Here is a 16778-nt window from a genome sequence, read left to right on the forward strand (position 1 = left end):
TCAAAGAGGTTAAAAAAAATTATGTTCGAGTAGCAGTTAACGAACCTTTTCCTAAACATTTTATATTGAACATCAAGGAAGGTCAACCACAAATTATGGGGTGACCTGATTGAAGTGTACAAGATCGAGAGAGACACGGACAGAGTGGATAAGGAGAAGCCATTCCCCTTAGCTGAAGAGTCAGTCATGAGGGGATATAGGTTCAAGGTGAGAGGCAGGGGGTTTAGGGGGATATGAGGAAGAACTTTTTTACTTAGAGGGTGGTAATGGTCTGGAATGCGCTGCCTGGGAGGGTGGTCGAAGCAGGTTGCCTCACATCTTTTAAAATATATCTGGATGAGCACTTGGCACATAACATTCACAGCTATGGCCAAATGCTGGCAGATGGGATTAGATAGGAGTTCAAGTGTTTCTAAAGTGTCGGTATGGACATGATGGGCCGTAGAGCCTCTTCTGCTCTGTATGGTTCTGTTAGAAATTTGGTTTCAGATATTCTAATGGGTTCAGCGATGCTGGTCACTCCGACCAGTTGTCTCTGGATCTTAAGTTCAAAAGTGTGCTGACACTGTACAGTATGTAATCATACAACAGCACAATCCAGAAGTCAAAAAAGAAAACCTCCTGGGACAGGAACTGGATACTTGTGCCTTTCATAGCTTACCCATTTTCATTTGGCAGTCTACCAGTAAGCTGTTTATATTTTGCTACCTGTTGTGGTACAATGATCATCTTGGAAGATTTGAGATCAGTGTGGAGGAGGGACTTAAAAAAGTGACTGAAGACTAACAAATTCCTTAGTCAGTTAGCATCCATCTGCTTCTGCTTTGGTTATGTATTTCGCCAACATTTATGTGGTTCGTGCCAGCTGAACAAGACATGACTTTCTGATATGGTAGTCATCACGAAAAATTATAAATGGAAAAAAATATAGAGATGAGCATTGGAAGATTTTGAGTGTTGTGGCTGTGACTATTTCCTTTGTCAGCTTGTTCCATTGTGGGATTGTCCCTGGGAAGAAAGATTGTTAATGCACTGCCTTGGAAACAAATGGTTTTTATGGTTTATGTGGCTGGAGGGCATCAGGCACTTGTTACTGTGAATACGCACCAAACCATTCCATATTTTATAGTGCAAGGTCAGTCTATTTTCCTCCCTTTGCTGAAGTGATTCCCTTTCCAAATCTTTGATCAAGCTTGTGACTCTGGTGTATTTCCCATACTGATTCATGCAGAAACATGCTTCAGTCTTTGGGTCACTTCAGCAAGAAACATTGGCACTGTGTTAGCACTGCTGCTTCATAGCGCCAGCAACCTGGTTTTGATTCCTGGCTTGGGTCACTGTCTGTGCGGAATCTGCATGTTCTTCCCATGTCTGCATGGGTTTCTTCTGGGTGCTCTGATTTCCTCCCACAGTCTGAAAGGCGAGCTGGCCCAGCTAAATTCTCCTTTAGTGCATCAGAATTGGCAACTAAGGGATTTTCACAGTAATGTCTTTGCAGTTTTAACATAAGCTTATTTGTGACATTAACAAATAAACTTGCACATTCCAGGATTGGGCGAACAAATACTTAGTAAGCTGTAACTCCAAAACTTTTGTTGCAATACCAAAGATTTCTCTTCAGAAATCCAAGAAGCTTGTTTGCTTTAGATGCTATCTACTGAATGTGGAATTACGATTGAAGATTGATTTTAAGGTGAAGTTCCAGGTATGACTGTATATCTACCTGTTGCAGAATTTTTGCTGGTGGTGTACATGATATAGCATTTTTGGCATTGAATGCCATCCTCCCACTGATCCTGTAATGAACTGATATGATCTTCAGTTTTCCCTGATATGTAAACCATGCAATCATCTGCAAATAGTCACACCCTGTTTTTTTCACGTTGGGAAGGTCATGTATGTATGTCAAGCAGAGGTCCCAACACAGTTCCTTGTGGAAATCTGGAGAAAACATCTCTAGCAGAAATGATTCTCCATCACACTCTTTGTCTTCCTTAGCTAAGGAGATACTGGATCTACTTTATTATTGCTCCCCTGATTCCACAATAATGAAGTTTTAACAAGAACGTTTCACAAGGAACTTGGTCAAAGGCGTTTGCGAAATCCAATATTGCCATGTCAATAGTTTCATCTCACTCCAAATGTTAAGCTATGTCATCAACAGTCTGTAATAGCTGTGTTTCAGTAGATCTTTTAACCTATCTTAGGGAAACCAGGGAGTCTTGGCTTCAGTGAAAATGGGTATAAAACAATTAAAAATACAGTGTTGTTGGGCTACAAACATGTCACTCTCTAATTGGATGTACATAAATATGATTATTTACAGTTCTCTCCCAACTTCTTTCTCTTCACTTCTCCTGGGTTCAGACTCCAGTTTGTTTTTCCAACATCTCCTGAAGATGTTAATCCCATTTATTTCCCTAATCTCTCTTGAAGGCACTGACTCTTGCTGGGATTCATGGCTCCAGTCCTGGCACCAGTCATCTAGTACCTCAATACAGTGGCCATTTTTCCAAATATCACCATATCCCCATGCTTGGCTCAAGGCTCAGTTGATAGCATGTTTGCCTCTTAGTTTGAGGTTGTGGGTTCAAGCCTCACTCCAGGATTGGAGCAAACACTCAGGCTGGAACTTCACTATGGAAGTTTCAATTTTTATAAGCCATTGATCTCAAGATGTAAAGAATTAGGAAACGCTTCAAGGGAAAGCAAGGAATTTTCTTGCTTTAAAACAGCTAAAAATTGGTCATTTGACATATTTGCTACTTCTGGGATCATGGCTGCCATTTTGTTTACATAACAATAGTGAGTACACTTTTAAAAGCAACTTATTGAATGCAAAGCATTTTCAGACACCCGCTGGAATTCTACCACCTCACCCACCACAGATCGGAGCAGACAAGGAACAAAGGAAAGGTCCGTTGACCTTGAGCGGGATTTTCTGGTGTCACTCGAGCAACGCCATAAAATCCTACCCACCATGAGAATGTAACAGGGTGCTATACAAGTACAAACTTCTTTATTCTTATACTTAGAATAGAATCTGTCCTTACACACGTGTGCAAAATGACAATGACATATGAAACCAAAGAAGTGCTTTGTAAAATGAGTGGAATCATTGCTTTATTTCTTCAGGACCGGGGGGGCACTGAGGGGAATTATACTGACTCAATTATTGTCCTTCTGTGCTCAGCTAATTTGGTAGAAACCAGAGGCTGGGAGTTCCTTGGTCTATGTGGGATAGCTAATCACTGCACCAAGATAGATAGACACTACGACCAGTGGAAATAGTTTCTAGGACTAGGGGGGCATTGTCTAAATATCTGAACCAGTCCTGCAGGAGTGAAATTCGGAAACACTTCTAGATACAAAGGGCAGGAGAAGTATGAACTCTCTTCTACCACTGGCAATTGATGCTAGATCAATTGTTAATTTTAAAACTAAAATTGACTTTTTTTTTGTTAACCAAAGATATTAAGGGATATGGGAAAAGTTGAGCTTATGGAGTCATGTCACAGATCAGCCACGATCGCACTTATTATTGGAACGGGTTTAAGGGATTAATGGCCTACCCCTGTTCTTATCTTTCTCATTGCAAGACTTCACAAAGTCCCCTCAACCTAGTTCCTACCTGTGATTCCGAGGGTCTGCAGCATTCCTTCATCTCCCAGGTGCAACAGGTTTGTGCTAACAACTGGCCCAAGATCACGTACAGCTCGGTTGTAACGCATACATTCCACTCGGGACAGACTTTCTTCATCCCCAAACAGCACTTTGGAGATTTGGGAAGTGACTGGGCTTGAAGGACGGGTGGGGTTGGCTGAACGGATGGGAGAACGGAGTGGAGAGTTGAAAGCGCTTCCGATCTCTGAGGCGGTGTCTGTACTCTCGTTGCTGGGGGTTGGGGAAGGCTGGGGATGGGCAGGAATGCCACTGCCAATGGTTTTTATGGAAAGAGGAATCGACAAGTCCTTCTGGGATTCCTTTAACTTCTCAGTCAGCACATTGATAGTGTTGGGCTGCAGAAGGGAGAGCTGCTCGCTGCACCGTTGCTCCTGTAACAGATGGCTCTTCTTTTTATACCTGCAAAAAAAAATGAAAAGGAAATACATTTTGTATGACATTGAGGCAATGCAGCAAATAACATGTCATATTACACTTGCATACAACATGTACAATAACTTGGTTAGATTGTAGCTACACCAACAAGGAACCAAGGGCTGTATGAGTATATGGCCATGTAGGTATTAAGCCAAAGCTGTGTCAAAGGATCTCTGAAAGTTCAGTAGATACACTATTGACTAGTGTGGGTCTGGCACCTTAACGTTTGCAAGTTGCATCCCTAATCTGCACAGAGATGCAGCTGTCTTCGGTGCCTAAAGGTCAGGACTGCAGTCAGGATTCTCACTCCAACTGACTACCCTGTAACATTCTGCCATGTTGGCTGTGAACGGTTTGGGGCGTTGCATTGATGTCCATTGAGTTAAACAGCCAACCAACACTCATTATCCAGCCAACTACACAGTAAGAATGAATGTGGCATTCCTGGGTGGAAGACATCCTGTGCTATTCAACCCTGGCACAAGAGGGTGAAGGAAAGGAAGCAGATGTTGCTAAATGAACTTACTAAATAATAGTCACTATATGTCCATGTCTGAACATAGAGTCATAGAGGTTTACAGCATGGAAACAGGCCCTTCAGTCCAACTTGTCCATGCCATCCTTTTTCTTTAAACCCCTAAACTAGTCCTAATTGCTCGCATTTGGCCCATATCCCTCTATACCCATCTTACTCATGTAACTGTCTCAATGCTTTTCAAAAGACAAAATTGTACCTGCCTCTACTACTACCTCTGGCAGCTTGTTCCAGACACTCACCACCCTGTATGAAAACAACTGCGCCTCTGGACACTTTCGTATCTCTCTCCTCTCATCTTAAACCCATGCCTTCTGGTTTTAGACTCCCCAATATCTTTGGGAAAAGATATTGACTATCTAGCTGATCTATGCCCCTCATTATCTTACAGACCTCGATAAGATCAACCCTTAGCCTTGCACGCTCCAAAGAAAAATGTCCCAGTCTATTCAGCCTCTCCTTATAACACAAACCGTCAAATCCCTGTAGCATTCTAGTAAATTTTTTATGCACTCTTTCTAGTTTAATAATATCCTTTCTATAATAGGATGACCAGAACTGTACACAGCATTCCAAGTGCGGCCATACTAATGTCTTGTACAACTTCAACAAGATGTCCCAACTCCTGTATTCAATGTTCTGACCGATGAAACCAAGCATGCTGAATGCCTTCTTCACCACTCTGTTCATCAGTGATTCCACTTTCAAGGAGTTATGAACATGTACCCCTAGATCTCTTTGTTCTGTAACTCTCCCCAACGCCTTCCCATTAACTGAGTAAGTCCTGTCCTGTTTCAACCTACCCAAAATGCATCACCTCGCATTTATCTAAATTAAACTCCATCTGCCATTCATCAGCCCACTGGCCAATTAATCAAAATCCCATTGCAATTGGAAATAACTTTCTTCACTGTCCACTATACCACCAATCTTGGTGTCATCTGCAAACTTACTAACCATGCCTCCTATATTCTCATCCAAATAAGTAATATAAATGACAATAACAGTGGACCCAGCACTGATCCCTGAGGCACACCGCTGATCATAGGCCTCCAGTTTGAAAAACAACCCTCTATAATCACCCTCTGGCTTGTGTCAAGGAGCCAATTTTGTATCTAATTTGCTACCTAACCCTGGATCCCTTCTGCAACAACCTACCATGCGGTATCTTGTTAAAGGCCTTGCTAAAGTCCATTTAAACAACAGCAACTGCACTGCCCTCATCTACCTTCTTGATTACGCTTTCAAAAAACATAATCAAATTTGTGAGACATGATTTTCCGCTCACAAAACCATGCTGACTTGCATCTCTAAATGCCTGTAGATCCTATCTCTCAAAATACCTTCCAACAACTTCCCACCACATGTGAGGCTCACTGGCCTGTAGTTCCCAGGCTTTTCCTTGCAGCCCTTTTTAAACAAAGGTACAACATTTGACATTCTTCAATTTTCAAGCACCTCACCTGAGACTATTGATGATTCAAATATCTCTGCTACGGGACCCACAATTTCCTGCCTAGCCTCCCGCAATGTCCTGGGATACACTTCATCAGATCCTGGGGATTTATCTATCTTGGTGTGCTTTAAGACTTCCAGCACCTCCTTCTCTGTAATATGTACACTGCTCAAGACATCACTATTATTTCCCTAACATCCATGCTTTTCTCAACAGTAAATACTGATGAGAACTATTCATTTAGGATCTCACCCACCTCTTGTGACCTTGTTGATCCTAAGAGGCCCTACTGTTTCCTTGTTATTCTTTTGCCCTTTATTTATTTGTAGAAGCTCTCTGGAATCTCCTTTGCCTTATCTGCCAAAACAATCTCGTGTCCCCTTTCTGCCCTCCTGATTTCTCTCTTAACTCTACTCCTACAATCCCTATACTCTTAGTTAGTAAGGAAGGGTCAGTAGGCAATTTGACTATGAGAGACCTGATAGCCAAGTCCACCCTTTTGCTATTCATGTGTGGGTTTTTCAGCAGGGGTCACTGAATGGCAACTAAGAGTGAGAAATCTGTCTGAATTTTCTGATCCTTTGCCAACTACAGCACCCATTTCCCCAGCTAACTGCACACATAGCTAGAATTAAACCTGAGATCTCCTTGCTCTATACAGTTCAATTCAATCCCTTAGCTGGTTCATTTACCAATCCAAGGGGGGGAAGTTTGGGGTTATTTTAGATAATGACTATATGATTGTCCTGATGATCATGAATTGACAGCAGAGCCATTGACTTGTCGTCCTGCTTTCTGCCTGGCTTCTCTTTTCTGAAGGTGATGACTCCTTGTGGAGTATGCTACCAACAATTCATGAATACTTTCAGAAACTGAATCCCTGAGCTGGACTGACCTGATTGCTGTGTTGGTGTTTTGACAATCTTCCTCCTCTTCTTCATCGTACTCATCATCATTGTCCGAGTAACGGTGGTGCTGCGGGTTGGGCAGTCGACTACGACCAACACCAGACGCAAGGTCTTCCTCTTCCTGTGGGAAGTGACAACAAGTAGTAAAAACCGATCTGCATATTAAGCTGAAACTCCTCTGTTTGCTCATGTTGGATTTAAGAAAGACTTGTATTTCTATCGTGCCTTTTCACAACCTCACAGCCAATGAACACTTGTGACGTGTAGTCAGTTATAACGTTGGAAACATGACAGCCAATTTCCACACATCAAGCTCCCACAAACAGCAACGTGATAACAATCAGTTAATCTACCTTAATGCTGATTGAAGGATGAATATTGTAAGGTCAGAAGTGGTGATGTTGGCTGATGATTGCACAATATTTAGAACCATTTGCAACTGTTCAGGTACTAAAGCATCTGGTCTCCTTTGCAGCAAGACCTGGACAACATTACAGCTTGGACCGTTAAGTGCCAAGTAACATTCACTGCCACAAACACCAGGCAATGACCATACCCAACAAGAGAGAATCCATTTACTCCCCATGACATTCACTGGCATTACCATCATTGAATCCTCTACGATCAACATCTTGGGGGTTACCACTGACCAGAAATTGAACTGGGCTAACCATATAAATACTGTGGCTACAAGAGCAGATCAGAGGTTGGGAATCCTGCAGCAGGTAACTCACCTCCTGACTCCCCAAAGCCTGTCCACCATCTATAAAAGTACAAGTCAGGAGTGTGATGAAATACTTTCCGCTTAGTTGGACGAGTGCAGCTCCAACAACATTCAAGAAGCTCAACACCAAGATAAAGCAACCCACTTGAGTGGCACCCCATCTTCAACTTCACCAGCAACATCCACATCCCGTGAAAGAATAAATTAAACAAAAAAGTTACTTAAAAGAAGAATGAAGAGAGTCTATTTTATAAATATTCTTTCAAGGGGTGCAGTTGTCATTGGCTGTGCCAGCATTTATTGTTCATCTGTAATTGTCCTTAAGAAGGTGGTGGTGAGCTGCCTTCTTGAACTGCTTCAGTCCATGGTGTAGATACACCCACAGTGGGGAGGGAGTTCCAGGGCTTTGACCCAGTGAAGGAATAGTGAGTGGTTTGGAGGGAAACTTACAGGTGGTGGTGTTCCCAGGTGATCGTGCATTTTGACATTGTTGTCAAAGTCTTTGTGAGTTGTGGTAAATGTTGTAGATGGTACACACTGTTACCACTGTGCATCTGTAGTAGATACAGGGAATGTTGAAAGTGTTGGATAGGGTGCCAATCAAGCAGGCTACTTTGTTCTGGATGGTGTTGAACTTATTGAGTGTTGCCCATGCAGGTGGAGGAGTATTCTATCAGACTCCTGACTTGTGCCTTGTAAATCATAGAACATAGAACATTACAGCGCAGAACAGGCCCTTCGGCCCACGATGTTGCGCCGACCAGTTAAAAAGCAATGACCCTCTAACCTAAACCAAACCCTTTCCATCCATAAACCTATCCACGGATCTCTTAAACGCCCCCAAACTAGGTGCATTTACAACTGCAGCAGGCAGGGCATTCCAATCCCTCACCACCCTCTGGGTAAAGAACCTACCCCTGACATCCGTCCTGACATCATGGACAAGCTTTGTTTGGGAAATCAGGAATGAAGCTACTCTCTGCAGAATTCCCAACTTCTGACTTGAGAGAACTAAATATGGACTCAGTGATATAATTGTAAAGTGAGTGCAGGTACCAAGAAACCTGGGAATGTACGCAATTAGATTATGAAGGTGGCAGGCAGAACAAGATGGCTGTTATAGAACATATTGAATCCATGGCTTTATAGAGACAGAAATTTAAAAAATAAGGATCTATGCCAAAGCTTTAAAGAAAGTTTGTTCAACCTCAGCTGGAGTATTGTGTTTATTCTGGCCATCAAAGTTTGGGAAGGATATTTGGATGTTGGGGAAGATGCAGAAGAGACTTATCAGAATGGTTCCAAGGATAAGGCACTTTGGTTACATGGAGAAATTGAAGAAGCTGAGATTGGTCCCTTATAGCAGCAAAGATTAAGAGATATGATAGAAGTGTTCAAAATCATAAATGGTTCTGATAGAGCAAATAAGGAGAAAGGGTTTCCAACAGCAAAAAGGTTAGTAACAAGGGGACTCAAGATTTAAAAGGCAGAAGGACAACTGGCAACATGAGGAAACACCTTTTGTACAATGAGTTGAGGTGATCTGGAATAAGTGTGATAGGAACAGATTTGATACAAACTTTCAAAAGGAAATTGGGTAAATACTTGAAAGGAAAAACATTGCCAAGGGTGCTGGGAGATGAGGATGCATAGCAGGGAAGGAGGACTCATTAGGTAGCTCTTTGAAATAGCGAGCACAAGCATCATGGGCCAAATGGCCTCCCACTGAGTTGTACCATTCTCTGATTCAATGAAAGAGAGGTTCAAAATGAAAAAGGAACAGAGAAAATGTGAATTTATTTAGCATCTTTCACAATCTCTTTCAGACCTGCTTTGTAGCTAACGAATTACTTCTCAAGCATTGTCGCTATTTTGTACTGCAAGAAAGGTGACAACCTAGTTAGACATAACAAAGTCCCACAAACAGCAAAGAAATAAATAAGGAGATCATCTGTTTTAAGAGTTGTTGTTTGAGGAATATCAGCCAGGACACCAGAATCTCCCCTACTCTTCTTCTAAATAGTGCCATGGGATTTTTATATCCATCCAAGAGGACTGCAGGGATCTTGGACATCTCAGCTGGAAGTTATTTTGCTTGACAATGCAGCATTCCCTATGCACTGCACTATAGTGCGACCCTAGATTATATACTCATGTCTGTGGAGTGGGTTTTGAACCTGTGATCGTAAGAATGCAACACACTGAGGCACAGTTTGAATCGTAAGAGCTGTGTCAGAATTGCTGGGTCATTCTACATCCAGAGTACACTCTAGAAACACAAATACCTTGGGGAAATAAACCATTTACTTCAACCAGTATAAACTTGCAGAAATAAGGTGGAATTTGCATTTGGTTTTAGCAAGCAACTTGGCCAAAGAGAGCTAAACCTCAACCCAGTCTCAATAAGTGGTCTGTAATATCCAACTATCATGCCATCCATCAAAGGGACTACATTGGATTTGGTCTGGTAACCAGTGAAGAAGTTGTTCTTTCAGGATCTGACTTGGCCTGAGTCTAGAACTTACTGGTGACATAACAGTGACACATGTTTGTACTGTATCAACCTACATTTGACTGAGCATTAAGCCCATAGTTTCAGTCATAAAAAAAAAGGTGCACAGTGTTTAAATATTGCAGTAATGGGGTCATTCCCTGCTTAGTTTGGTGTTATGGCACAGTCAGCATTGCAGAAGCCATTGCTCTTCAACTCATGCCACAACACTCCTCAGAGAACTCAATTCAGACACTGGATGAAACATAGAATCATAGAACCCTACAGTGCAGAAAGAGTCCCTTCGGCCCATCGAGTCTGCACTGAACACAATCCCACCCAGGCCCTACCCCCATATCCCTACATATTATACCTACTAGTCCCTCTAACCTATGCATCCCTGGACATTAGGGGGCAATTTCTTAGCATGGCCAATCAACGTGACCCGCACATCTTTGGACTGTGGGAGGAAACCGGAGTACCCAGAAGAAACCCACGCAGACACGAGGAGAATGTGCAAACACCACAAAGACACTGCCCGAGCCAGGAATCGAACCCAGGACCCTGGAGCTGTGAAGCAGCAGTTCTAACCACTGTGCTACCGCGCCGCCCCATGTTCCATCCCTATGCACACACATCTCTCAGGTTAACACGACAAAACTGACTTTGTAAAACATTTCTGCAAATGGAATAATCCAATTATAAACTCTGGAGTTTGCTCAAATAACATTCGTTCAATCTGCTTAGTGCCAGGAGAGGAAGGGAAGTGACTACCTGCATTGGCGACTTGGCATAGTTATGGTTATCAAGGAAAGCTGGAAGGCGTTGGATGACAGGACTGGGAGTAGATGTGGGTCCATTTGTACTGGATACTACAGCTTTGATTGAAGGTTTTGGTTTGCTTGATGGGCTGGACGTACAAACTGGTTGAGTTTGAGGCATGGAGGCTTCAATGGATCCTGGAACAAAGAAATATATTCAAGTTAAGCAACTGTGCCAAAATGGGAAAATTTTCAGGGCATCCATTACTTCAATAATTATAGTACATGAGACAGACCATGAAAGCCTGGCTCCCTACGAATGTACGGTAGATATTGCCCTGGGGAAGCCTGTTACAAGGACCACGGGCTCTAGCTCAATGTAAAAGGACTATGAATAAAGGAGTCCAATGACTAACTGTGGAACAGAAGACATTCTATATTTTTCATAGAGAACTGTTGGCTTCAGAGCTGTTTGAAACTGCTTAGCTGTCCCAAAAAAATGTGAATTTCTGCAAAACTCAAAGGAATGAAACTTGGGAGATTCTTAAAAGGAGGGATTCAATGCTTGGATCCAGGCCTTTCAAGGAAAATAAAGGTGTCAAGTAGCTGAATGGTGAACGTTAAGTCTAAGATTAGAGATGGTAAATGGGGCAAATAAAATGAATGGCCAGTTAAATTGATTTTGGTGATACTGGTCGTGGGAGGATTGTTGGCCCGGAGCTCATTGCTGTTCTTTCAATTGCGGTAAGAAGCCTGACAACACCAGGTTTAAGTCCAACCGATTTATTTGATAGTAAACTCATAAGCTTTCGGGGTTTGCTCCTTCTTCGGGTGAATGGAGAGTTCTGGCCTCAGACAGAACATACAACAGGACAGACAGTTTACAGATTACTGATTAGCATGTGAGTCTTTACACCTAAGCTGCTATTCAAGTCTTAAAGTGGCCAACATGAGTGGAAGGAGCATTAAAGGCTTAATGAGTGCAAGGAGTGTGAAGGGCTAAATACTCCTTCCACTCACATTGTCGGCCACTTTAAGACTTGAATAGCAGGCTAGGTGTAAAGATTCACATTCTAATCAGTAATCTGTAAACTGTCTGTGCTGTCATATGTTCTGTCTGAGGCCAGAACTCTCCATTTGCCTGACGAAGGGAAGCTTGCAAGTTTACTATCAAATAAATCCGTTGGACTTAAACCTGATGTTGTCAGACTTCTTACTGTGTTTACCCCAGTCCAACGCCGGCAGCTCCACATCATGACTTTTAATTGCGTCCAGAACAATGGGGTATGCAGTTTAGCATTCTCAGTCAAAAGACAGGAACTCCATGATAGTCAGATTCCCTCAGCACTGTATTAGAGTGTCAAATCAGATTCTGTGTTCGAGTCCTTGAGCCTTTGGCTCAGAGGTGATAGTGATATGAGTCAGGACAAGATGCAAATATTTTGGATCAGAACAGAACAAGCAGCAAGATCAGGAGAAAATGGCAGTAACACCCATATACACAAGTGCAAACAGCACCATCTGTATTACATGTGTCATGATGCAAATATTACAACTAATAACAACCCAAAAATTCTGAAATGTTCCTAAAGATATGTATAGGGAAGAGTTGGTGACTAAATGATTGTTCCATTCAGTGGTGTATCTTGCAGTGATTTAAACTTACCACTCTGCAGATTATCCTGTACAGGATACGTCTTGTTGCTCTCTGGTTCTGGTGCAGGTTTGTTCAGAGCTTGCTTTGCCACCTCCATGGCTTGAGCTTCCTGGGGCTTCTGTGTCTGGATCAACTCTGGCTGAGTTACACGGATCAGCTAAAAGAAAGAAGTAGAAGGTCTGGTTCAAAGATTTAGTGATGGAATACATCCTTTAGTGTTCAAAAAGAAATACAGGAGACAGAAAATCAACCCAGGCAGAAGCACAACTTATGGACTGAAATGAAAATAAATCTGGGATACATGACGAAATAAATGATCGTACAGAGGTCTCCTTCAAAGGAGGATAGGCTACTCATTACACCAACTCATGCTAACTGTGGCACATGCAAGCTTCTTCTGCAGTACTCAGTGTAGTTTAGGGCTAGTGATCAAGTACAGTTGGGAGCCCTATGACTTGGACGAGGAAATAAAATTGCCCATGGATTTAGGAAGTTTAAAGCAGCAAGGACTTACAAAAATAGAATCCATTAAATCTATTACTGGGTGAGGCTCTAATCTACCTGGTACAAAGCTGTGTAAAACAGTCCGAATCAAAAAGACAGATGTAAATTTCTCAATTCTCCATGAAAGCATACCCACCGTGTTTCTAAGGAAGCAATAATTTAGTAACAATAAACTTGCATTTACACAGTGCCTCATCATCTCTTAACTGGATATCCCAAAGGCCTTTGTAATCAAGTAGTTTTGAAGTACAGTCAATATATATAAACAGTAAAAGCCCAATTGTGTACAGCAAGATCCCACAAACTGATACTGAATAAATGTTATAGCTTGAAGGGCTTTGTCAGTTAGTCAGAACACTGGAAGAAGCCTGTGTTCTTTTTTGAAAAATGAAACTTGCTTTTTCACATCTATCCGAGCAGACATTATCGTTCCCCAGTTTAATGCCTGAGCTGAAATGCAGCAGTCCTTCCATCGGGGGCCCAAGTGGCAGTGTGAACAATGTGCCTCCAATCATAGTACAGCTTGAATGGTCCCACCACAAGAAAGCGGCACAGGAATTTCCCAAACATGTCTATACTTGTTATAGGGCCTAGCATCTGAAGAAGGCACAAAGTGGACAATGAAAAACTGAAATTTCTGATTTATAGACCTGTGTGTTCATGAACCAATTCTCTCAGACAATACCTGTTGTAGGGCTTCCAGCACCGTCTGCCTGTTCATTTTCAGAAGGCTCAATTTCGACTCGTACTTCATCCTCCGATCTGGCACCACTGCCATCAAGTTGAAACGAATGTCGTGGTAAGGTTCTCTGGGACAAAAGAAGTAGTACATTGGCAACAATAAATAATGAAGCAATGCACTCCAGTTAAGGTTTGAACTCAAAGTCTTAGCTGATACAGAGCTGTGATTACTGCCCATCAAACATTAGCGAAGAGCAACAGTACCATAGATCATAGATACCCTACAGTGCAGAAAGAGGCGATTTGGCCCAATGAATCTGCACTGACCACAATCCCACCCAGGCCCTATCCCCATTTCTCTACATATTCACCCAGTAATCCTTCTATCCTACAGATTTCAGAACATTAAGGGGCAATTTTAGCATGGCCAATCAATCTACCATCTTTGGACTGTGGGAGGAAACCAGAGCACCTGGAGGAAACCTACACAGACACGAGGAGCATGTGCAAACTCCACACAGACAGTGAACCAAGTTGGGAATCGAACCCAGGTTCCTGGAGCTGTGGAATAGCAGTGCTAACCACTGTGCTGCCTGCACCGTGCTACTGTGCCATCCGCCAATAAATTGTAAAAAAAAATCCAAGGCTCTGAAGATTGTTGTCTTACTGAGACAGTCAAAACCAGGAAGGTTAGAGGTTGCATCCCTGGTCTGTGTTGAGTTAGTTGATCCCCGAAGGAATAGTGATAAGGGCACCATAATTAGTTTCATCACATTGAGCTAGGAAAGGGGAAGGTGGCATAAAAAAAGCTGGAATTTGGTCTTTTGCATTTAACCATACGAACATAGAAACTAAAAACAGTAGGCCATTCAGCCCTTCAAGCCTGCTCCACCATTCATTTTTATCATGGCCGATCATCGAATTCCATATCCTGATTCCCCCTTCCCCTCATATTCCTTGATCCTTTTAGCCCTTAGAACTATATCTAATTTCTTCTTGAATCAGACGTTTTGGCCTCAACTACATTCTGTGGCAGTGAATTCCGCACATTCACCATCCTCTGGGCGAAGAAATTTCTCCTCACCTCAATTCGAAAAGGTTTACCCCTCATCCTCAAATGATGACCTCTAGGTCTGGACTCCCCCATGATTAGGGGCATTCTTTCTGAATTTAGCCTGTCTAACCCTGTTGGAATTTTATAACTTTCTATGAGATCCCCTCTCACTCTTTTAAACTCCAGTGAACATAATGCTAACCAACTTAGTCCCTCCGATATGACAGACCTGCCATCCCAGGAATCAGCCTGCGAAACCTTCACTGTACTCCCTCTATAGCAAGGACATCCTCCCTCAGATAAGGACAACAAAACTGCACACAATACTCCAGGTGTGGCCTCAGCAGAGTCCTATATAATTGCAGCAAAATATCCCTATCCCTATACTCAAATCCTCTTGCTACGAAGGCCAACATACCACTTATCTTCTTTACTACCTGATGTTCCTGCGTGTTTACTTTCAGCGACTGATGCATAAGGACACTAAGGTCTCACTGACTATCCACCTCTCTCAATTTACATCCATTCAAGTAATAATCTGTCTTCCTATTATTGCTACCAAAGTGGATAATCTCACATTTATCCACATTGTACTGCATCTGCCATGCATATGCCCACACACTCAGCCTGTCCAAATCATGCTGAAGCACCTCTGCATCCTCCTCACAGCTCCCACCCAACTTTGTATCATCTGCAAATTTGGAGATAATACATTTAGTTCATTCTTCCAAATCATTAATATGTAATGTGAACACTTGGGGTCCTAGCATAGATCCCTGTGGAATCTCATCAGTCATTGACATCCAATCAGAAAAAGACCCATTTATGCCAACTCTTTGCTTCCTACCTGCTAAACAGCTTTCTATCCATCTCAAGATATTACCTACAATCCCATGTGCTTTAAGTTTACAAAGTAGTCTGTAATGTGAGACCTTGTCAGAAGTCTTCTGAAAGTCTAAATAAACCACATTCATTGGTTTTCCTCAGTGAACTCTAGTTACATCCTCAAAGCATTCCAATAGATTCATCAAGCATGATTTCCCTTTTGTAAATCCATGCTAACTTTGTCTGATAATACCACTACCTTTCAAATGCTGAGTTATGAAATCCTTGATAATGGGCTCTAGCAACTTCTCCAGTGCTCACTGGTTTATAGTTCTCTGCATTCTCTCTAAATCCTGTTTTTTTGAAGTGAAGTGAAAAAAAGTACAGTAGTTTATTGCTACTGGACTTGTAACCCAGAGACTAGAATCGACAATCATGAGTTCAAATCCAGAATTTTAAATCTGTTTAAAAAAAATTGCTATCAGTAAAAGTCACCATGAAGATGTCTATTTTCACAACCAGTGCATCAGTGTCCTTTGGGGAGGTAACTGCTGTATAAATATTGCTGTAATACACTCAGCTAGCCAGCTGCAATGTATTTATGAATAAAGTAACCCATCTCAGGAACAAGGCATCAACATTAAAAAAGATAAATGAGACAGGGATATTTATATCTTCTCAATAATGTGTATTATTACCCAGCTGTAGCCAGTCCTATTCGCTCCATTATAACTCTTCGTGCTTTGTCTGTCCACTCTTCATCCTCACCCCAAGGCCCTGGAAATAGAAAATAGCTTCATCCTTCAGCACAACATCAGCAGGCTAGCAGAACATCTACATCACAGGAAACTGAACCTCTACAAGATCAAATAGTGTTTTGATAAAAGACCTTGTTCATAGTACAGGGTGGGATAACTCTCGAGATGTAATGATTAGATAATGCTAACACTTGCAGATTGTCGGAGAAGAGGTGACTGCAGGAGCTAAAGAGTTCCAGAGTTTTGAGATCATGGGAAAGAATGAGTTGAAGTAGATGTTGCTGCAATGAATCTTGTTATCAACACAGTAAGGCTGAAAGAAG

The 16778-nt window shown here is 42.1% G+C and overlaps 1 protein-coding gene across 1 annotated transcript in view; it reads right to left on the bottom strand.

Moving 5' to 3' along the window:
• bap1 (BRCA1 associated deubiquitinase 1) overlaps positions 1 to 16778 on the bottom strand; it is a 65995-nt gene that overhangs the window by 5331 nt on the left and 43886 nt on the right. The window contains exons 8-13 of the mRNA XM_080184273.1: positions 16396 to 16474; positions 13823 to 13946; positions 12643 to 12790; positions 10990 to 11174; positions 6988 to 7121; positions 3632 to 4083 (exon numbers count right to left, since the gene is read on the bottom strand). Coding sequence (XP_080040399.1) covers positions 3632 to 4083; positions 6988 to 7121; positions 10990 to 11174; positions 12643 to 12790; positions 13823 to 13946; positions 16396 to 16474 — 1122 coding nt within the window. The remainder of the gene's footprint in view (positions 1 to 3631; positions 4084 to 6987; positions 7122 to 10989; positions 11175 to 12642; positions 12791 to 13822; positions 13947 to 16395; positions 16475 to 16778) is intronic.

Source organism: Carcharhinus amblyrhynchos, chromosome 3 (assembly GCF_965287045.1).
Source record: "Carcharhinus amblyrhynchos chromosome 3, sCarAmb.v2.hapA, whole genome shotgun sequence".
Lineage (NCBI taxonomy): Eukaryota > Metazoa > Chordata > Chondrichthyes > Carcharhiniformes > Carcharhinidae > Carcharhinus > Carcharhinus amblyrhynchos.